Below are 23,052 nucleotides of genomic sequence, written 5' to 3' on the forward strand. Positions count from 1 at the left end.
GATGGTTTGAACAATTTGACAAACCATGAAATGATTTTAGCCAGATCATAACCAGATGTCCACAAAACACATGTGAATTTTATGAATTCTGTGTTCATTTGCTGCAAAAATATTATTTAGCTCGGTTTGAATGAACCCACCACAATATAATTTGTGACTCTAGGTCATATCATTTCTTTATTTTCACAGACACAGATTTGCTGTAATGAGGATATAGGGAGCAATCAAACAAGTAAAGTTATGATGTTGCACACTAAAACACTTCCAGAGCTTCTGAAAATATTTTTAAGCAGAATTATTTAATAATATTGCTTCAAACAGATTTTGGAGGGAACTCTCTGGGGCATCCAACTCAAATTATGGATCATGATAAGTTATGTCTGAATAGAATGCATTCCAGACTCCACAGGGAGGAAGTACATTGATCCATATAAATGGCTTCCTGTCTTTACTTCTGAGAGTAGATTGAACTGTCAAAAGCAAACTTCATAACGGTAACCTCTGTATGGTCTTGATGACTCTTTAGACTCTTATTTTCTTGAAATGAAGAGGTTTGTAAAATCTATCCACAAATTTTCTGCAAAGACAACAAAATAAAATGTATTGAAAATTATGTAGTTCCAACAACAATTAATAAACATAACCAAAACATTACAATTTCCTATTTAGAAACTGAAATTAGTAACATTAAACTTCCAACTTTTTTTTAATGTTATTCTAGCTGATTTTGGTGTAAGGTAAGCAAGTCTTCTTGAAGAAAGAAGACCAGTGGAACATTCAAATGAGTATTTCCAAATTTGAGCTGCAGATCATATGAGTAAATTTATTGATGTGCTCGTAAGAAAACATGGGACAAGTGAATAAACTTTGCCTACCCAGAATATTATTTACACAAAACTTGTCTGTGAGGAATTTGAATCAACTATTTTCATCCAATGAAGAAAGGTTCTGTGTCCAAAAAAAGTTGTGTGCAATTAAGTATAATTTTACAATATGCGTGTTTCCTTATATTTTCCTAGCTTCTTGAAATAAAAAGCTAATGACATTCTGTAACAATGGTTCATGGAAGATTTCACACTTGGTGATATGGTCATTAATTATGTCTAAGGCAGAGTCTTAGCATGTAGCTAGAAGAAACAAACAGAAAAGCAACTCTTGTAACTAGTGATTCCTTGTTTCACTGTGTTAAGCTTCTCAACCGTTTACAATAAGGTTAAGTCAGGAATGCCTACTGCTTAATGGTGATCAAGAAATTCAACACCACCTTAGAATAGTCTGCACATGATTGGCACCCTTGGATTGACACTGAATTTGGTTTCAAACCCCTCTTCCCTCAATGTGATTACAGTACGTGCAGTCTTCAGATGGCACTTTCCACTGTGTTTCTACAGTATCTCCCTGCCCTACAACCCATGGAAATAGTATCATACAGCTCATTACCTTCTAAGCACGCTGACTTGGATACATATTGCATATTTCCATTGTTGATCAATTGACATCCTAGAGATTCCGAGTCACATCATAATGAGAGAGCAGCATTAGTGAGAGAATTGCATCAGGTTAAATTGACGTTCCACAAACATCTTCTTCAGGAACTAGCGATTAAGAACATACACAACAATGTAAAATACAGATACAATACAGATAAAAAGACAATATTAAATAGAGGGTACAATTCTAAAGAGGGTACAAGAGCAGACGGAGCCAGGTGTATGTGTGCTCAGATGGTGGCTCGACAGGCAGAGCGATCAGTTAATAAATTCCGCAATGTTCTCAGCATTATTAACAGGGAAGTTGAGTGTAAGACTAGAGAGGTGAAAGAATGAGTGATTTTCTTATCACACATTTTACAGCGGGAAAACAGTAAAATACAATAAAATAAAGATGTTCCACTGTTGCCACAATCCAGCACCATTTTGAATAGTTTTAAAAATTAAAAAAAAGATATAGCTTAAAGAGAGTCCATCAGTCCCGAGCCAGGTCATCATCAAGACTGCCTATGTCACCAGCAACCCCTCAGGGCCTTGCCCGCAGGGTCTGCAACGGACCCAACCAATGTTGAAGTCACTGTGCTTCAGGTGCCATCTTTCACTGCTGGGCCAGTTCCCCTTCTCCATCACTTCCCTGCCATCAGCGCCAGACCCACTAATGTCAGTGTCCCACCTCTTGCCACTGGGCCCACCTCCCCACACCACTGCCAACACTGCATCCAACCCACGACAAAGTCGCCGATCCTCAGGCGCCATCCTTCACTGATGTAGTAGCTACCCATTCCGATGCCAGGTCAATGTTTGTTCCAGAAAAGTAAGTGGGAACTGACTTGAGTCTGTGCTGGGCTCACTTGCTGCCGCCGATGGTGTCTGAGCTCAGGACAAGAGGTAAGTGAAGAAAAGGAGAAGAAAAAGAAACAAGAAAAGCGAAAAAAGAAAAGTGGTTGGAGCAGGTGAGCTCTGGCTCAGGATCCCTACTCTGTCACCATCTTGATGACATTGAACTTGTACAAAGCACTGGTTAGACTTCAGCTGGAGTACTGGTGGGAAAGGTGAGTTGTAGGTGCCACAATTCAGGAAATATGTGAATATATTGCAGAGGATAGAAGGATTCACAAGGATGATTCCAGGAATGAGAAATGTCAGTTATAAGGATAGATTGAAGAACTTGGGACTGTTCTCCTTGGAATTAAGAAAGTTGAGGAAAGAATTGATAGAAGATCTTAAGATCATCAGTGGGCTGTTTGGAGTTGACAGGGAGAAGCTATTTCCCTTTAAAGAGAAACAAGGGCATAAACAAAACAAGAGTGACATGAGAAAAAAATGTTTCATTCAACAAATAGTTAGAGCATGGAATGCATTGGCTGGAAATGTGGAGGAGGCAGTTAAATTGAGGCATTCAAGAGGGCATTAGATAGTTATTTGGGTAGAAATGGTGTGCAGTGTAAAGGCAGGAGATTGGCATTAAGGAACAGAATCGGGGCAGGGTCAATGGAATGAACAGCCTCCTTCTGCACCACAACAATTCTGTGATTCTGTGTACAATCCAAATTGTTTCCAAGGAACATCCAACCCAGAAACCCCTTTGGTGGAAATAGACAATGCGTTTGTGCCCTGATACCTGCTGGGGCACAATATAAAGTAGTTGATCTAATATATGTTATCTGTGGCAGCTGGATGGGAGCCACTGTATTGGAATTCAATGCAAGCATGACTTTCACCACCATTGGGAGAGCCAATTTAATAGTGGAGAAAGCTTAAATGATACCTGAAGGAGATGGCAGGATTATGAGTCAATTATCTGAAGATGCATCCGTAATGCAAGCATTGATTGTCAGAATGCATAATTGCAGTGTTTATTTGAGTTCATGCTACAATGTCTAAAAATTGGCCAAATTATTCCGGCATGTTTTGCTTTAACATTTTCACTGAGAGCACTGAAAGGAAAATAATATATGAAAATGTTTAGAAACATTTATATTGAGAGATGGCCAAACTGTTGGAAAGGATGGTATTTAGTCACCAAATGCTGAAAGCTTTTAAGGTTACTTGTTTAATACATTACAATGCAACTCCTCCTCATTCTCCAACTCTCCAACAGAACTATGCTATATGTTTTTGAGAGTCTGGACGAAATTACCAATGGCAGGGAACCTCCCTTGAATTACAGATATTGAAGAAAAAAGATGAAATGATAAAACAATGACATTGAAATGGTAGAATTAAAACGTGAAACAATCTGGAAGTAGGGTTCACAACTTAAAAATAAGTGATTGCCCAATTAAGACAGACATAAGGAGATTTCTTTCCTTGCAGATGATCATACATTTTCGGAACTCTCAACTTCAAAAGCAGAGTCCTTGAATATTTTTAAGGCAGGAGTAGATAGTTTGTTGATGAAAATGGATTGCAAGCTTATTAGGAGTAAGAGTATGGAGTAATCAGATCACACATGATCTTGCTGAATGGGCTAGTCTTACATCTAACTCATATATTCATATGAATGCTTGTATAAAAGTAAATTATTGTAGTTAAAAGAAAGCTAAAGTGGCAAGAGAAAGTCCCTGAATTATTCTCTGAAACAATACAGACCAACACTAATTTAACTCGACTAGAAAGTAACCTTACTTGCTTAAGCAATAGTTTTCAAGTTGTTATGTCTCTTTTAAAAGGACAACGTCACTTCATGACTGCAATGTGGAAACAGGAAGGTCCCACCTTAATCAACATTAATTACTTCAGAACTCACAACCAATACACTTGTAATATTTAGTTTCTGCTCTTCCTACCCTACTTCATTGGTACATGCACTTCCATTTCTTAACCATAAGGTCCTGAGTTCACGTCCCACGCCAGGAACAGAATGTAAAGGAATGAAGGCTGACACTGTGGAGCAGTACTGAGACAGCACTGGGGTGCTGGAATTGCCGTCTTTAGATTGCGATGTTAAACTGAGGGCTTAGCATCTGTCAGTTCAGGTGGATATTAAAGGTTTCATGGCAGAAGAGTTACCACTGGTGTCATGCCCAATATATATTCCACAATTACCATCACAGAAACACATTATTTGATCACTACTGTGTTATTGGCCACAACCATCATGTTAAAAATGTTGCCGGGATACAAATGCTTGTCTAATGTCAACACAACTAAAACAGAAGTAGAAGAAGCATCAGAAATATGTAACTGATTGTGTTTGATCATTTTTCAAAAATTCTATTCTACATATCCATGAAGCAAAAAGGACTCAAGTCCAATGTCACATGATGACATCAATGTAGGTAGTGGCTTCAAACTTTCTAGTGAATGTAATAATGTTAAACAAAATTTGAAAGAAAAACCAACTAACAACTTGACAATTTAATAGATGGTGCATTGTTCCTTGTACATGGAGTCCCCAGGTAGAGAGGGAAGTGGGATGTCATGTTGCCACTGTACGGGACACTGGTGAGGCCATTTTTGGAATGCTGTGCACAATTCTTGTCTCCCTGCTGTAAAACAAATGTTGTAAATTTGAAAGTGTGCAGAAAAGATTTACAAGAATGTTGCTGGGATTGGAGGGTTTGAATTATAGGGAGAGGCTGTGTAGGTTTGGGCTTTTTACCCCTGGGAGCATTGAAAGCTGATATGTGACATTATAGAAGCCTATAAAATCATGAGGGATATGGATAGGATGAATAGCCAAAATCTTTTTCCAAGGTAAGGGAATCCCAAACTAGAGGGCATAGGTTTAAGCTGAGAGGGAAAAGATTTAAAAGGGACCTAAGGGGCGATGTTTTCACACAGAGGGTGGTTTGTGTACGGAATGAGCTGTTAGAGTACAATTACAACATTTAAAAGTCATCAGGAATATGTAACTGATTGTGTTTGATCATTTTTCAAAAATTCTATTCTACATATCCATGAAGCAAAAAGGACTCAAGTCCAATGTCACATGATGACATCAATGTTTTGGTAGGTAGTGGCTTCAAATTTTCTGGACGTGTACAATGTGTACAATGACTTAGAGGGATATTAGCCAAGTGCTGAAAACTAGGACTAGATTAGTTTAGGATATCTGGTCGTGAGGACAAGTTGGATAAAAGGATCTGTTTCCATGCTGTATATCTCTATGACGCTATGAATCTAGCTTCAAAGGAAACTTCCTCTACTACCATTTATCTAAGATATAATGATGACACACTTGTCAAGTCTCTCCCAAATTCCACAGTTATTAATTAGTTCCACTTGCAGGTTATAAATTATTTTTCCTTGGCAAATGTTCCACTATTTGATCTTTCCATCATATTAATTTAGCAGACCTTGTAAGCAAATATAAATAGGAAAAGATATGATAAATATTTCATGTGTTTTGATGTTTCTGTGACAAACCAGAGCTAATTACTTGTAAATCCAGCAGTACAATGAGTTTGGACTGATCATGATCTCCTGGGGATAAAATAATTCAGCAAATAATCTGGAGCACTCATTTGATGAGCCAAAGGCAAGCAGCTAATGAAGTATTAAAATCAGTTAACAGACATTATCACAGATAACTTGGCTGGTTCAGAAATGTATTTGGTTGTTTTAGTTTAGAGGATTTAGAGGATAACAAGAATGATCTCTATAGGACTAAATAGATGAGACTGAATGTCTGGAATGTACTCTGTGAATTGAATTCTAAGAAGTCTGATGTGAGTAGATCTCAATGAAAATGAAAGACAACACCTCAGACAGAAATACAATTGTGTACAATATTGTATTTTATCATTATGGCCAGACATTTTTCAACAGAAATTTTCTGCTGAGGGGGTGGGGGAGGGGGAAACACAGTGGCTCAGTGGTTAGCACTGCTGTCTCATAGTACCAGGGTCCCAGGTTCGATTCCTTTTCAACAGAAATTTTCTGCTGAGGGGGTGGGGGAGGGGGAAACACAGTGTCTCAGTGGTTAGCACTGCTGCCTCATAGTACCAGGGTCCCAGGTTCGATTCCAGCCTCAGGTGACTCCCTGTGTCTGCGTGGGTTTCCTCCAGGTGCTCCAGTTTCCTCCCACAATCCAAAGATGTGCAGATGCTGAATTGCCCATAGCATTAGGTACATTAGACAGAGGGAGGTGGGTCTGGGTGGGTTACTCTTAGGAGGGTCGGTGTGGACTTGTTGGGCCGAAGGGCCTGTTCCCACACTGTAGGGATTTGAATCTAATCTAATCAAAGTCATTATGGGGAGCAAATAAATGGCAGAGGAACTGAATAGGTACTTTGCATCAGTGTTCATGGTGGAAGACACCAATAGCATACTAGAACTTCAGGTCAGGGGACAGGGATGAGTGTCATGGCTATCTCTGAGGAGAATGTGCGAGGGAAGCTGAAAGGTCTGAAGATGGATAGGTCACCCAGATCAGATGGACTAAAGTCCAGAGTTCTGAAGAAGATCGCTGAGGAAATTGTAGAGGCAGTGGTAGTGATCTTACAGGAATCACTGCAGTCGGTGGGGGGGACCAAGAGGACTGGAAACTGATTAATGTACATACAGAATGGCTCAAATGGCCTCCATCTGTCCCATAATATTCTATGATTCTAAGTTGTGAAAATCACAAGAGGTAAGGACAGAGTAGATAAGAAGAAACTATTCTTGATTGTAAAATATTCAAGACTAAAAAGACACAGATTAAAAGTGATTTGCAAAATATGTAAATGAAAATAGCGCAAAATCCTTTTCACCCAGCAAGTAGTTCAAGTTGAGAATGCACTGCCTGAAAGCATTGTTGAGGCAAGTTCAATTCAATGAAGTCAGTATTTGTCCTTTTTTAAAAATATTTTAGTCCACGGAAGGCCTCAAGTAATCTAATTCTGCATTCTTCTCCAGTTTCCAACAGTCTTAAATTGTTTTCCATTTCTTGATTCTACCCATGAAGCCTCCCGACTTGTTTGCCTGTTATTACTGCCTCTCTTAACTTTGAAATAATTTCACCATTCATAATTCAGCTATTCCTTCCCCTCCACTAATTTCCATTCTCTCTCAGCTCCCTTGGGCCACCCCCACATTCCTAACAAAGAACTTACGCTCGAAACGTCGACTCTCCTTCTCCTCAGCTGCTGCCTGACTGGCTGTGCTTTTCCAGCACCACACTCTTTGACTCTGATCTCCAGCACCAGCAGTCCTCATTTTCCCCATCCTCCCTGTCAACCATGTAACCGTATAGAACCCAATCCTGACTATCTTGCAATCACATCCCAGTACTGGCTGCCATGCCATACCCTCCCAGTTGAACATTTACCTTGTGTTCCTAATTAAACAAGAATTCCACCCTGAAGCCTGCAGCTGTTCAAGAAGGCAGCTCACTGCAACTTTCTCCAGGGCAATTAGGGATAGGCAATGAACACTGGTAGAGCCAAAGGTGCCCACATCCCATGAATAAATCGAAGAACTTATAATGTGTGCAGATGATCCACATTTTAAGAAAATTTACATGTGTTGACATGTGTTTGTAACGCGTTGCCAGGGGAAGTGGTAGAGGCCATCACAATAGCGTCATTTAAGATGTATCTAGACAGATTAATGAATGGGCAGGGAGCAGAGAGATACAGATCCTTAGAAAATAAGCGACAGGTTTAGATAGAGAATTTGGATCAGCGCAGGCTTGGAGGGCCGAAGGACCTGTTCCTGTGCTGTAATTTTCTTTGTTTTTTGTTCTTTATGTGTGCATGTACGTGTGTGTTTATGTGTGTGTGTGCATGCATGCACACGTGTGTTTGAGTGTGTGTGTATATACGCGGGTGTTTGTGTGTGTGTGTGTGCACGTGTGAGTGTGTGTTTCAGTCAGAGTCAGAGTCGGAGCCAGAATCAGGCTGCTGTTGTCTGCCACAATCTGCCTGGTAATGCTTATCATTTAGATTAGGACATGCCAAATTGCCACCTGTGGGAGGTATTAGAGTTGCTAATCAAGTGAAGCCATATCAAACAACAGATATCCCTCCAGAAAGCAAAAGCAATGCTGAAAAAAATGTAGATTCTTGCTGGGAGGACAAAGCTGCTTGCAAACATTAAATAAATTGAATGTAATTTGAATCTGACATCCAGCATGATTGCACTGTTTGATTTTCCCCGTATGGCAGAACACAATCAATATTCTGTCATTAGATGGAAGGGGTGGGGTTTGAAATGGAGCACGAAAAGCAGAAATCTCTGACAGCTGTGGGCAAAGGATTGCTACAGAACCTAATGTACACTCCTTGCACCTCTCCTCGATTTTCTTACTAAAAATGATTGTATGCATACAATACATCATCTATATTTTATAGTGAAGTATATTGCAAAAGGATATACAACTGCTTTCAGATAGGTTACCATCTTTGATGTCCAGCTGTGGTGCCTCTCCAAAAGTGCATTAGACCCAAGATTGTACCACTGTTCATTTATAAAAAAATGCCTAAGGGAGACATAGTGCCATAATTGAGCGAAGGATGAGAATGAACAGATTAATTGTAGGATTACTAATTTACAATGTGCCCTTGTCTGTGCTTCATCTGAGGTGCATAAATTTCTTTCCTTTTTCTCTTTCATCCCTTTGTACCATGATGTTATCTCAATAGATGTTTGAATACCAACCTGAAATATGTCTACTCTGTAAACTCACTTAAGTGGAAGCATTTTGCTAATGCAATTAATGACATCGCCAAACATGTAATGAATCTGTCTGATTATATTCTCCTGAAGGAGTTGTCCTCAGGCGTGCCTTCCATTATAGTGTTCCTATATCCCTATATCTAATGTCATGATAATTAAGGGGTTTGAACTCCTTTACTCTCAGCTAATGGGTGAGTTGAAGTGGAACGTACAGGTAATGATGTTCCTCTGCTGCTGTTGCCCTTATCTCGGTGGATGAGGTCAGAGATTTGGAAGTTGCCATTGAGGGACTCCTGGCAAGTGGCTGCAGGGCATGTTACAGGTGATAACCACCGTGACCAATGTGCATTAGTGGTGATGGGAACCAGAAGGACATTTGAAAGGAGGCTTTGTCCTGAAAGATGTTAAACTTCTTGCGTATGAATGGAGATTGCTACATCACATTCCTAGCATAAACCTTTTGATAATAAGCAGACATTGAGGAGTCAAGAGTTATTCCCAGCAGAATTCCGAGCCTATGATCCACTTTTGAATCCACAGCATTTACATGGCTTGTCCTGTTCAGTTTTTGATTAATATTAATCTTCAGGATGTTCTTTATGTGGAATTCACCGATGGCAATACCTTGATTCTGTCCTCTTGGAGATGGCTATTGCTTAACACTTGTGCTATAATAATGATACTTACCATTTCATAGAATCCCTGCAGTGGGCAAGCAGGTTTTTCAGCCCATTGAGTCCATACCAACTGTCTGAAGAACATCCACCCAGACCTACTCCTCACCCTATCCTGTTACCCTGCATTTCCCATGGTTAATCCACCAAGATGGCACAGCCCTGGACACTACATGGCAACTTAGCATGGCCAATCCACCTAACCTGCACATCTTTGGACTGTGGGAGAAAACCATAGTACCTGGGACAAACTCCACACAGTCACTCGAGGCTGGAATCGAACCCAGGTCCCGTGAGACAGCAGTGCTAACCACTGAGCCACCATGCCACCTCTGGTCTGAAGGCTCTTGCTGCACAATCTGCTTCTGTATTTGTCGAGTTGTGAAAATGATGCCGAAATTTTGTCCAATCATCAGCGAACATCCCCACTTCTGACGTTCTGATGGAGGGATGGTCACCGATGAAACAGTTGAAGATGCCAAGGAACAACCCTGAGGAGCTGATGAACTGAGACATTTGGACTCCAACAACCACAGCCATCACCCTTTGTACCAAAAATGAGTCCAACCAGCAGAGAGTTTCCTCTGATTCTCAAAGGCTCTGGTTTTGTTCACTCTCCTTATCGTCACTCTCAGTCAAAAGCTGCCTTAATGTTAAGGGTAATAGCTCTCATTTCACCTCAATCCTTTTGTTCATGTTTAAATTAGTGACTGCAAAAGCTAATCTGTCAAGGCAGAGCCTGACTTTGAGTCAGTTAGCAAGTTATTGCTATTTGATTGTGTTGTTGGTGATACTTTACAGTTCACTGAAAACTGAAAGCAAACTAATGAGGATATAATGAGCCAGCTTGGATTTGTCATTTTATTATGGTCAGGGCACATGTGGGCAATTTTCCACATGATCAAGGAGATGTTGTAACTGTGCAGGAGCAGCTTGACTATGGACACAACTCGTTCTAAAATGTAATGTTTTTATTAGCACAGCTGGGTTGTTGCCAGATTCCATTGCCACAAACCAAAAGGATTTTGGGTAGGATGTCCATTCAAGCTTGGCCCTGCAATGTCCACTTCTAATTCCTCTCCAACACAGCAACATCAACCCTTATGTCCCTCCACTTCACTACACCTGCTAGCTGCACATCCTGCAAGATGGCACTTATGGGTTGTCCCTTCTATTAGGCATATGCAATCCCATTCTGGAAGAAAATAGAGTGCTGTTAGTGAATGTACTTGTGACAATATAAATGAAGAGCAAGAGCAAGCCATTCAAGACTGCTGTGTCCACCATCAATAAGATCATGCCTGATCTAATTATAATCTCAAATCCACATTCCCACTTAAACCTGATAACCCTGAATCAGGGAGTCATAGAATGACACAGCTTGAAGCAATCTAACGTGTCCACATCAACCAGACATCCTAAATCCATTTTCCAGCATTTGGCCCACATCCCTCTAAATCCTTCCTATTCATATATCTATCCAGATGCCTTTTATATGTTGTAACTGTGCCAGCCTCCACCAGTTCCTCTGGCAGCTCAATCCATGCATGCACCACCCTCTGCGTGGAAATATTGCCCTCAGGAGCCTTTAAATTTTTCCACTCTCACCTTAAACCTATACCCTCTACTTTTGGGATCTCCTAACTGGGGGAATAAATCCCTGGCTATTCACCCTATCCATGCCACTCATGATTTTATAAACCTCTATAAGGTCACCCCTCAGCCTCCGATGCTCCAGGGAAAATAGTCCCAGTCTATTCAGCCTCTCCTTATAACTCAAATCCTCCAACCCCAGCATCATCCATGTAAATCGTTTCTGAACCCTTTCAAGTTTAACCACATCATTCCGAAAGCAAGGAGACCAGAAATTAATGCAATATTCTAAAAACAGCCTCACCAATGTCATATACAGCAACAACATGACCTCCCAACTCCTGTACTCAGTGCTCTGACCAATAAAGGAAAGCATACCAAATGCCTTCTTCACTATCTTATCTACATGTGACTCCACTTTCAAGGTCTCTTTGTTCAGCAACACTCCCCAGGGCCCTACCATTAACCTGCTCTGGTTTGCCTTACCAAAATGTCTCACCTTATCTAAATCAAATTCCATCTGCTACTCTTTGGATAATTGGCCCATCTGACCAAGATCCCATTGTATTCTGAGGTAACCTTCTTTGCTATCCACCACACCACCAATTTTGGTGTCATCCGCAAACTCATTAACGATACCTCCTATATTCAAATCCTTTATATAAATGATGAAAAGCAGTAGATCCAGCACTGATACTTATGGCGCACTGCTGGTCACAGGCTTCCAATCTGAAAAATAACCATCACCATCACTGTCTGTCTTCTACCTTCAAATCAAGTTTGTATTCAATTGGCTAGCTCCCCTAACCTTGCTATGCACAACCTTGTCGAATGTCTTGCTGAAGTCCACATAGACAATGTCTACCACTTTGCCTTCATCAGTCTTCTTTGTCACATCTTCAAAAAGCTCAATCAAGTTAGTAAGTCATGATTTTCCAAATACAAAGCCATGTTGACTATCCCTAATCAGGCCTTGCCTTTCCAAATACTTATAATTCATGTCCCTCAGGGTTCCCTCCAACAATTTATCCACCACTGATGTCAGGCTCATTAGCCCATAGTTCCCTGGCTTTTCCTTACCACCTTTCTTAAATAATGGTACTACATTAGTCATCTCCAGTCGTCTGGCACCTCACCTGTGACTATTGATGATGCAAGTATCTCAACAAGTGTCCCAGCAATCTTTTCTCTAGCTTCCCATAAATTTCTGAGATACATCTTCAGGTCCTAGGGATTTATCTATGTTTATGCATTTTAAGAGCTGCAGCACCTTCTCTTCTGTAATATGTACACTTATCATGCGATCACCACTTATTTCCCTGAGTTCCCAAGGTTGCATATCCTACTCCACAGAAAACACTGACACAAAATATTTGTTTAGTATCTCACCAATCTCCTGTGATTCCACATGTAGACAGCCTTGTTGAACTGTAAGGGGCCCAATCCTCTCCCCAGTTACTGTTTTGCCTTAACACATTTATAGATTCTCTTTGGATTCTCCTTAGCCATATTTACTAAAGTTATGTCTTGTCCCATTTGCCCTCCTGATTTCCCTCTTAGTATGCTCCAACTGCTCTTGTACTCCTTTAGGGAATCACTTGATCCCAGCTGTCTGTACCTGACATGTGCTTCCATTTTTCTTGAGCAGAGCCTCAATTTTTCTCATCATCCAGCATTCCCTACACCAACCAGCCTTACCCTTTACACTAATAAGAACATACTGTCCATTGTTTCACAAGAACCTATTTACCTCTGGCTTAAAAATACACAAGGATGCTGCTTCCATCATTTTTTGACGAAGAGGATTTCAAAGATGAATGAGAGAACAACTTTGCCTAATCTATGTTTTAAGTGAATTTTAAAGTAAGTCTCCATTTGAGATTCTCCTGTCAGAGGTAACAGCTTGCTCACACCTATCCTGACAAGAACGAATGTGTTAGGCAAAAGTGAGGACTGCAGATACCGGAAACCAGAGTCTAGATTAGAGTGGTGCTGGAAAAGCACAGCAGGTCAGACAGCATCCGAGGAGCAGGAAAATCGACATTTTGGGCAAAAGCCCTTCATCAGGAATGAAGGCAGGGAGCCTCCGGGGTGGAGAGATAAATAGATGGAGTGTGGGACTGGGGAAAAGGTAGTAAAGAGTACAGTAGGTGGATGGGGGTGGGGTGAAGGTGATAGGTCAGAGAGGAGGGTGGAGTGGATAAGTGGGAAGGAAGATTGGCAGGTAGGACAGGTCATGACGATGGTGCTGAGCTGGAAGTTTGGAACTGGGGTGAGTTGGAGGAAGAGGAAATGAGGAAACTGATGAAGTCCACATTGATGTCCTGGGGTTGAAGTGTTCCGAGGCAGAAGATGAGACGTTCTTCCTCCAGGTAAGGGACTAGTGGTGGAGGAGGGCCAGGGCCTGCATGTTGATCAACCCGACCACTGCGTGGCCCAACATTTCAACCCCCCCTCCCACTCTGCCGAGGACAGGCAGGGCCTAGGCCTCCTCCATCACCAGTCCCTTACCTGGAGGAAGAATGTCTCATCTTCTGCCTCAGAACACTTCAACCCCAGGACATCAATGTGGACTTCACCAGTTTCCTCATTTCCCCTACCCCCACCTTACCCCAATTCCAACCTTCCAGCTCAGCACCATCCTCATGACCTGTCCTACTGCCAATCTTCCTTCCCACCTATCTGCTCCACCCTCCCCTCTGACCTATCACCTTCATCCCCACCCCCATCCACCTATTGTACACTTTGCTACCTTCTCCCCAGCCCCACCCCCCCTTCCATTTATCTTTCCAACCCGGAGACACCCTCCCTTCATTCCTGATGAAGGGCTTTTGCCCGAAACGTCGATTTCCTGGTCCTTGGATGCTGCCTGACCTGATGTGCTTTTCCAGCACCACTCTAATCAAGAATGAATGTGTTGGCAGGTGTGGTTGTATGTGTGCCTCATCTGGTTAGAGAGCTGTGAAATGTGTCAGAGGTGTGAGGGATGCTGCAAAGGATACAATTGTCTGTAGTGGGTGAATACCATTGTATAATCAGGTGTTGGAGGGATTGTGCTGACATTGTCATTCTGTGGAGTCTTTGAGTAGTATGTCTGTGAAATTGCACACTGACAGAGCCATTAACCTTTGTTTTTGCCCATTTTCAGCACTAGAACATGTCGTGTTGCCAGTGCTCTCATTTTGACATGCTGGCCATCTTTCTGCTTGCATTTTCTATCTCAGTAACCATTATTCTTCTTTGTCGGTATAGCATAACCCTCCTCCTTGTCACTGCCTCCACTATGATCTTGACTACTGTGTTCAAGAACCTTTGATCTCTTACCCTCTGTCTTAGAAAAATCATTCAGAAATGGGCTGTAGTCCAATATACTTCATTCCTTCATTTAAGTGGGTGCATGGTTGGAATTGTCACCCCATGGAAATTGCCCCCAATCACTGTTTACATTCTGAACATGCAATCTTTGTGCTGAGAACCATATGACAATAACAAATTTGGTTTAAAATTACAGGCTGAATGGAGAGTTTTACAAAAGCAAGTCCTTAACGTCACTTCTCACCTGTTTTCAACCAAAGAAGTCCCCACAGGAAGTGCACCAGCATGGTAAGATAGAGAATAAGAGTTAATCAATGCTTTTTTATTCACATTATAGGGATGTAAACAGTAATGTCTCTCAAGATTCTGAATGGTGACCATTGATTTGAAAAGTGAATCAATAATCAGCGAGCAGGAACTCAGGATTATCACTAACAGAACAAAAGGACATTTCTGTTTCGTAGAAAGTTATTGGAACACCGCCAGGAACAATGTTGGAAGTGGAATCTATAATAGCTTTTCAAAAAAAAAACTGGATCAATTTTTGAATAAGAAAATAACCTAATGGTGTATGGGGAAGACAGCTAATGGGACTAAGCGACTGGCTCTTTTAGGGCTGGAACAACTCCAAAAAGCTAAGTGGCTTGTAAAGTGTTGTAAAATTCGGTGATGCTACATTATATTATGAGGCCATTGTTACAACATTAAAAAAATTGCAAGCTTTACAAGAGTGAAAAGTCAACTACCCATACTTCTTTGTTGCTATCATTTACTACACACCTCACCCGGATTCTTTCTTACTTTATTAAACATAGCTCATAGTTAGGCCTGTGTTACATATTGATGCAACAACAGTTTTGATGAAATCTCTTGAGAGATGCTTAATTACAAATAAATGCATGAATCTCCAGTGAACTGCCTGTAATTTATTGAGTCTGACTTAAATCTAAGGCTTTGCAAGTCTGTGCATATTATAATATTCAGTCTTTGCTTACAATCAATGACAGGAATGAATATTGCAATTTGTCTATCTTTCGCACATCATAGTTTTGAAAAAGGACAGCCATAAAAGCAAAGTACAATCAATTTTGAAAACCCAATTTTTTCCGGTTACTATGCGATATTAGCATATCAGCCTTTTGTTAGAAATGGAGGTGTAACTTTTCTCATATGTGTGCTCAATACATTTAGTATCCTGAAAAATATGATAATTTCTACATTGTAGATGATGGCAGATTTGGGAGTGTCAATGCAAATAGTTTTCTGTATCCTTTAACAGAATTATGCGAAATTGATTTGTGCAACCAAGGTGTAAAGAAGGCTATCTGCACCAGAAAGGCAACATTGGTCTTGTGTTTTTGCATTTCTTTCTCATAAACCCCCACCTGGTTCACTAATGCCCTTTCAGAAAGGAAATTCACCATCTGTAATAGCAGCGCAGACTCACCAGCAAAAGCAGCTCAGTATATACAGTTTCCAGTATACAGGATTCCCAGGGAATTGCTTTATTTACTCTGGAATCTATGAAGTCTCATGTGCATCAGGCCAAACATGGGCATGGAAAACCCCTGATAACTGCTACCTGTCGAAAACCCGTGGCTGACAGTAGTCCTCTATGATGAGCGGCCTGGTGGCACAGTGGTTAGCACTGCTGCCTCATAGCGCCAGACATCTGGGTTCAATTCCTGCCTCAGGCAACTGTCTATGTGGAGTTTGTACATTCTCCCTGTGTCTGCGTGGGTTTCCTCTGGGTGCGCCGGTTTCCTCCCACAGTCCAAAAATGTGCAGGTTAGGTGAATTGGCCATGCTAAATTGCCTGTAGTGTTAGGTGAAGGGGTAAATGTAGGGGAATGGGTCTGGGTGGTTTGTGCTTCAGTGGGTCGGTGTGGTCTTGTTGGGCCAAAGGGCCTGTGTCCACACTGTAAGTAATCTAATCATGATGGAACATAATTGGAAGAAGCATTGAGGTTGGAATGTTTTGTCATGATAGTGGTAAATATGGACTTTCGAATTTTAACTTCCACCATCTGATTACCTGAGACCATCCAAGGACTTCATTTTTTTTAAAAAAAGAACAAATACTGACCTAAGGCCATAAAATCACAGCACCACAGAATTGATATGGCGCAAAAGGAGGCCATTCAGCCCATCACATCTGCTCTTGCTCTCCAAATTGCATCATAATCCATTCCATCCGTTCCGTTCTCGTGCCTATTCCATGATGCACACTATCTATATTTAAATAATCATCTAATGGCCTCTTGAATGCTTCAATTGAACCTGCCTCAACCATGCTTCCAAGCAGTACATTTCAGATTTGAAACACTGCTGTGTATAACAGATTCTGCACACATTGCATTTCATTTTTTGCAAATCATTTTAAATCCCTGTCTTCCCTTTCTTGATCCTTTTACCAGCAAGAACAGTTTCTCCCTATCTATTCTGTGCAGACCTCTCATGACTTTGACAACTTAAATCCAACCTCCTCTTAACCTTGTCCACTCCACGTAAAATGTTCCTAATTTCTCCCATCTATCTTCATAACTGCGATTTAAGTGCAAGCCCATTTCATTCAAATTAAATAACCTCCAAGGTGGCTCCAGCTTAGTATTTCTGAATGGATATCAGTTCGTAGTGCTTAGGCGCATAACATTTTACAGTCATTTAACTCACAATTTAGACAGTTTGCAACCTATTTAACCCTGCTGTGAGATTCCAAACACATATTGCACTATCACTTTATCACCAATTTTAATCTCCATACCATCATCCAACTCCACCTTTACCTCAGGCTATCTGCTGTTAAATCTTTATCCATGCCTTTGCTAGCTCTGGCCTAGATGATTCCATTATATTCTCGGTCAGCATCCCACATTCCACCGTCCATAATGTTGAAGTCATCCAGAACTCTGATGACAGTACCAAGTCCCATTCATGTCTTGCAGCATCATGGGGAGTTGATAGCCTAGTGGTATTATCTCTGGACTGTTAACCTAGATAATGTTCCAGAAACCTGGGTTCAAATCCCACCATAGCAGATGGTGGAACTTGAATTCAATGATTAAAAACCTGGAATTAAGAGTCTAATGATGAGCTTGAATGCATTTTTGGAAAAGCCCAGCTGGTTCACTAATGTTCTTTAGGGAAGGAAACTGCCATCCTTACCTGGTCTGGTTGACTTGTGACTCCAGACCACAGAGCAATATGGTTGAGCCTGAACTGCCCTCTGGCAATTTAGAGATGGACAATAGATGCTGCCTGGCCAATGATGCTCTCATCCCATGAATGGATAAAATAACTCAACAAGAAATATTTCAGCATTGGAAATCTCATCCTACCTCTGTCATCTCCTTCAGCTCAACAAGCACCCTCCATAACTGTATTTCCAAAATTTTAGCCTGGTGAGCAGTCTTATTTTTGATCACAGCACCATGTTACTTCAGCCGCCTAAGCCCTGAATTCTGGAATTTGCTTGAAACTCTCCATGTCTTTTTCTCTCTTTCCTCCTTTAAGATGCTCCTTGAAACCTTTGTCCATACATTTGGATACCTGCCATAATATCTCCCACGTGGCTATGTGAAAAGCACTGTATGAATACAAGTTATTGTAGCTGTTGGTGATGAGAGTGCTGCCCTGCTTTTCTAAGTTTGAGTTGGTGTCCTTTGTTCTAACTTTTGCCCAAACCAGAGCAATTTAATCATGATGCTGTTAAAGGCTTTTGTGCAATTGTGATAACCATTGGCTCTGTGTAATCGACTAAAACAAATTATCTGAGAAATTAGCCAGTAATTGTCATTCAATCAATTATAAACAAATGGCAGGTCCAGGCAGGGGGCCATGGAGGGGCTCGTTATGGCCGATTGCCTGCCCCTCTTCTACGGTTACGTTAGAGCCCGGGTGTCCCTGGAGAAGGAGCACACGGTATCCACCAACACCCTGGAGTTGTTCAGGGAGAGGTGGGCGCCGCAGGGAGTGGAGTGTATTATTTCCCCCTCCAATTCTATTTTGATTTAATTCCTGCCCTCCCCTTCACTGTTTGATCACACAGCATTGCCCTTTGATGTAAAGGGCACTGCTTGTCACTGACCACTTGGGTGGTTCCTTTCTTCCTGGTGATAGAAATTGAATAAAGATTCGTGCACTGTGTGTCTTTCACTGTGTCCCACACCTGCACACACACAACATGGGAGCTGGAGAGAAAAAAGAAAAGAAAAGAAAAGGAAAAAGAACAGGAGAGTCAGGGGTTCTGTTCACTTTGAGAGCTGGCTCTGAGGGAAAAAAAATAAACAGACGGCAGGTCCAGGAAGCGGGTCATGGAGGGGCTCATTATGGCCGATTGCCTGCCCCTCTTCTGCGGTTATGTTTGGACCCGGGTGTTCCTGGTGAAGGAACACACTGTGTCTACCAACACCCTCAAGGTTTTCAGGGAGGGGTGGACACCGCAGGGGGTGTGAGTGTTTTATTTTCCCTGCCAATTCTATTTTGATTTGATCCCTACTCCTCCTCCCCTTCACTTTTCTGATCACTCAGGCATTGCCCTCTGATGTGAAGGGCACTGCTTGTCACTGGCCACCTGAGTGTTTCCTGGTGGTGGAATATGAATAAAGTCTTCAGCGCTCGCTCTTTCTCCACTGTGTCCGACACCTGTAGATACATGGCATGGACGCTGGGGAAAATAAGCACTACTGCTGTTCAGTGGTAGTATTGGGCTATTTAATTTTTAAAAATTAACAAACGGCATCAATTGTCAGTAGTTATTCTTAGTTCACAATGAATGTTCAATAGGCAGGTTTATGTTTAAGACCATTTCACTGGTGATGTCTTTGTTTAGTTTGTTGTGCACTGGGCTGTTACTTTGATGTTGCACTTGATCAATGAATCAAACTTCACTGGAGTAATACAAGGCTGTCAAGAAATAATTGAGAAAAATCACATCGGGACAATATTTATTTTAGAATTAATTTTCTTCATCTACATTTACATGATGAGGATGGCAAAATGTAAATGTATCAGCTTCATCGCTTTGTTTTTTCTTAAATTACTTTTATGCTTATTCATGAAGTATTATGGCATTGTCTTAATAAGTTAAAAAATGCAATTTGAATAATGTTATTAAAAGAAAATACATCATGTATAACAAGCAATGCATTAACTAGGATTCTTTTTAAAACAAATCAGACTGCATTTCAATAAAACACAGTAGCTTGAGAAAAGATCCTGTTTCACCATCTTCTGTTTGATTTATATTAAGCTATTAATATCTTTACTGGGAAAAAAGATTTTTTTTGTACTGAAGCCAATATAGTTTTGATTTGCTGCTTGTCTCAGCTTTTAACTCTGATCAATTAGACAATTACTTTCTAAGTATCTAGAAATCATATCCTTCATATTGAATTCTAGAATTTTCTCTATTACTATTGATAGGTGAACAGGCTTTGTTTCCTACTTTCTCTCTCCCTCCTTTCTTAAACAGTAAAATTACATGTGAAATTTTAACATCTGCAGGCACCATTAAAGCATTAATCAAACTTTGAAAGATAATCACCAATGCAAATATTATCTCTTTACCACCTTCTTGAATGTTCTATGGAGAAGGTATCAGGTCCAGGGGTTTGTCAACTTTCAGTCCTATTAATTTCTCTAATGCTACTTTTGTACCAAAACTGATTTCTTTCAGTTCTACACTTTGACTGGACCAAAGAATATTAATTATTTCAGGGAGATGTCTTGTGTCTTCCTTTGCCATTTCTCTGTTTCCTATTATTGTTCTTTTTTCTGTCTTTGTCTGTAATTTACTTTTACTCATCTTTTAGATTTTGCATACCTGTAGACGTTTTTCCAAGAAGCTGATGACGTTATGTTTCTTGCTATCTTACACCTGTTTTCTATGTTTTCTTTCTTTATCATTCACTTGGTTCATCTTTGCTGAGTTCTAAAATTCTTCCAATCCTTGCAATTACATTTTTTAGGCAACTTTATAAGTCTTGCCCATTGATCTTATACTATCTTTAACTTCCTTTATTAAACAAACACCACTGTTGGATATGTTTACTTAAAAGGCATTTAAGTTTTTTTAAATCAAGCACTAATTCTTTACGTTCTAGCTATTGCTTATTTGTCAAACCTTTGCAAGTATTTTTCAAATCCAACTCAGATAATGTGCTCCTCATATTTTCATAATTGTTCTTTCTTAGGTTGTAGACCATGCTTTCAGACTTACCTACATCTTATGGAAAATTCTAACATACAATGGTCACATCTTCCTAAAAGTTATTTTATAACAAGGTTATTTATTAATCTTTGAGGTATTTAGGTCAGATGTCCTCCTCAAGTTTGTACCAGCCAGGTAGATTTTCCACTTTGCTTTCCCAACATTTTACTGCCCCCAACATCTTCAACCCCTGCTCCCTGCCCTCAACACACGAACACACTAAACCAGGCTAGTAAAATCCCAGCTTCTGTTTGTTGTAATTTTAACACTGATACCAAGTCTTGCTATAATTCTCTCCACGCTATTAAAAGGCAACATATAGGTACTCGAAACATATCTTTGATTTTAATGAGAGCAGAGGATTGGGCAGGAAATGTGGCGTACAGTAAAGCCCCTGAAGTTACCAGTATGTTAGCCAGCCAATTTTAAATCCAAAGTCTCAATAATGTGTTCCTGGTCAATTTCCTACTGAAACCAAGTGGGAAACTGCAACTGGCTGGGAGGCAATGTTGCAATTCGAAGTGGTCAGAGATTGAAAGAAACTGATGGCTAGCAGTTAAGTCATAGAGAGTTTTATGAAAACCTTTTCCTCAAGGAGGAACCCTTGCAGTCTCTATTTGTTATGTCTGTGTTCACTTTTGCTGATTATAAATGAACGTGCATCATCGGAATTTGCTGATTGTTTGCCTGTATGTGATGTTCCAATAGCGGACAACAGCAGGATGCAATGGACATTGGGACCAGAGTAGCTGCGACTTGAAGAGAATCCTTAAATGAGATGTAGCGGCAGAAAACTAAACTCTGCGGCCTGGTGGTACTACTGCCATGTGCCGTGTGTAGTGCAGCTTTGTCACTGCTGTGCTATTATGTTGCCGGTGAGAAGAAATGGCAGACTGCCAAAGCTTGTCCAGGGGCACAGCAATCTTATAAATGTGGTACAGACACCCTCAACCTTGGTCTTTCAGCAGATCCTCAGTGAATGGTGAGCTGTTCGGAATGGCAACTGGTGGATGGGGCAAGAATCATCGAGAGGGACACCAGAGTACTTGTAGATAGTCAGTGAGCTGAATTTGGTAAGATGTAGTGAGTGATCTCATTAGCTTTCACAGAGAGAAATGAGTCAAGGTTAGAGTTGTGCTGGAAAAGCACAGCAGGTCAGGCAGCATCCGAGAAGCAGGAAAATCAACATTTCGGGCAAAAGCACTTCACCAGGCAGTACCCACTTCTGCCTTCATGGAGGGAAACCCTTTACGAAACTCAACAAAATGGACATTCAAAAGATACATTAGATTTAGCCAAATGCATCTCTTTTCAGTGACATTATGAAGTTCATGACGAGCTTATGAACAGAGTAGCCAGTTTACATTAGGAGATTTAAAGTGTAGTTTAAAATTTACATAGAATTTATTTGCAATTAGATTAACCAAACCAGATAAAAATTGAATTCTAGAATAAGAATCTTTTGCTGTAAGAAGCAAATTGTATGTAAATATTTGAATTCTATTTAAATCTCTCTTTAACAGTCAGTTTTAAGGAGCTAACACTTCAGGAAAGCTGGTCAGGGAGATGGAAAGAGACCCTTGGGAAGAGCAGATCCTCAGGATGAAGATAGTGTCCGAAGGCTGGACACGTAAGTCAGGGAATAATGAAAAAGAAAGTGAAAAATACAAAACACCATTGCTATATCTTCATAAAGCCATTGGTTTGGCTTCATTCTCAAATCAGGCCCTTATTATGTAAATTGTTCTTTTAACAATAGGAATATTTGCAGGAAATCTGTTGCCATATGGAGATTTTTCAATACTTTTTTTAATTAGACAATATTGACTTTAGCATGAATACAGGAGAAGATTAATTATGTGAGAGGAATTGATAGACACTTTTGAATTAATGTCGTAATTCTGTCTGCAGGTCTTCCATTGTCGATCTCTACATAGAACATGGCATGACTGCTCAAAATTTTCATTGATTTAAAGAATGTTTAAATCGTCTGAGAATTACCCTTTTTTTAGTGGGAGTAAGAAAAATTCAGTATTTAATCAAAAGTTTTTAAAAGAAATCAGTCAGAAGATATGAGCATTGCTAGGGTGGGCCAGCATTTATTACCCATCCAGAGTTGTCTTTGAGAAGGTGGTGGTGAGCTGCCTTCTTGAACTGCTGCAGT

General features: G+C 40.6%; 1 protein-coding gene across 2 annotated transcripts in view; it reads left to right on the top strand.

Moving 5' to 3' along the window:
* LOC122550725 (BTB/POZ domain-containing protein KCTD8-like) overlaps window positions 1–15,580 on the top strand; it is a 374,815-nt gene extending 359,235 nt beyond the window's left edge. The window contains exon 3 of one of the 2 annotated variants that reach the window (XM_043691898.1): window positions 15,015–15,580. In XM_043691898.1, coding sequence (XP_043547833.1) covers window positions 15,015–15,054 — 40 coding nt within the window. In that variant the 3' untranslated portion in view covers window positions 15,055–15,580. Of the gene's footprint in view, window positions 1–14,873; window positions 14,944–15,014 lie in introns of those variants that run through there. The other variant, XM_043691917.1, reaches the window with a different exon arrangement.
* Window positions 15,581–23,052: the final 7,472 nt, after the last annotated feature.

The sequence above is a fragment of the Chiloscyllium plagiosum genome, chromosome 1, assembly GCF_004010195.1.
Source record: "Chiloscyllium plagiosum isolate BGI_BamShark_2017 chromosome 1, ASM401019v2, whole genome shotgun sequence".
NCBI lineage: Eukaryota > Metazoa > Chordata > Chondrichthyes > Orectolobiformes > Hemiscylliidae > Chiloscyllium > Chiloscyllium plagiosum.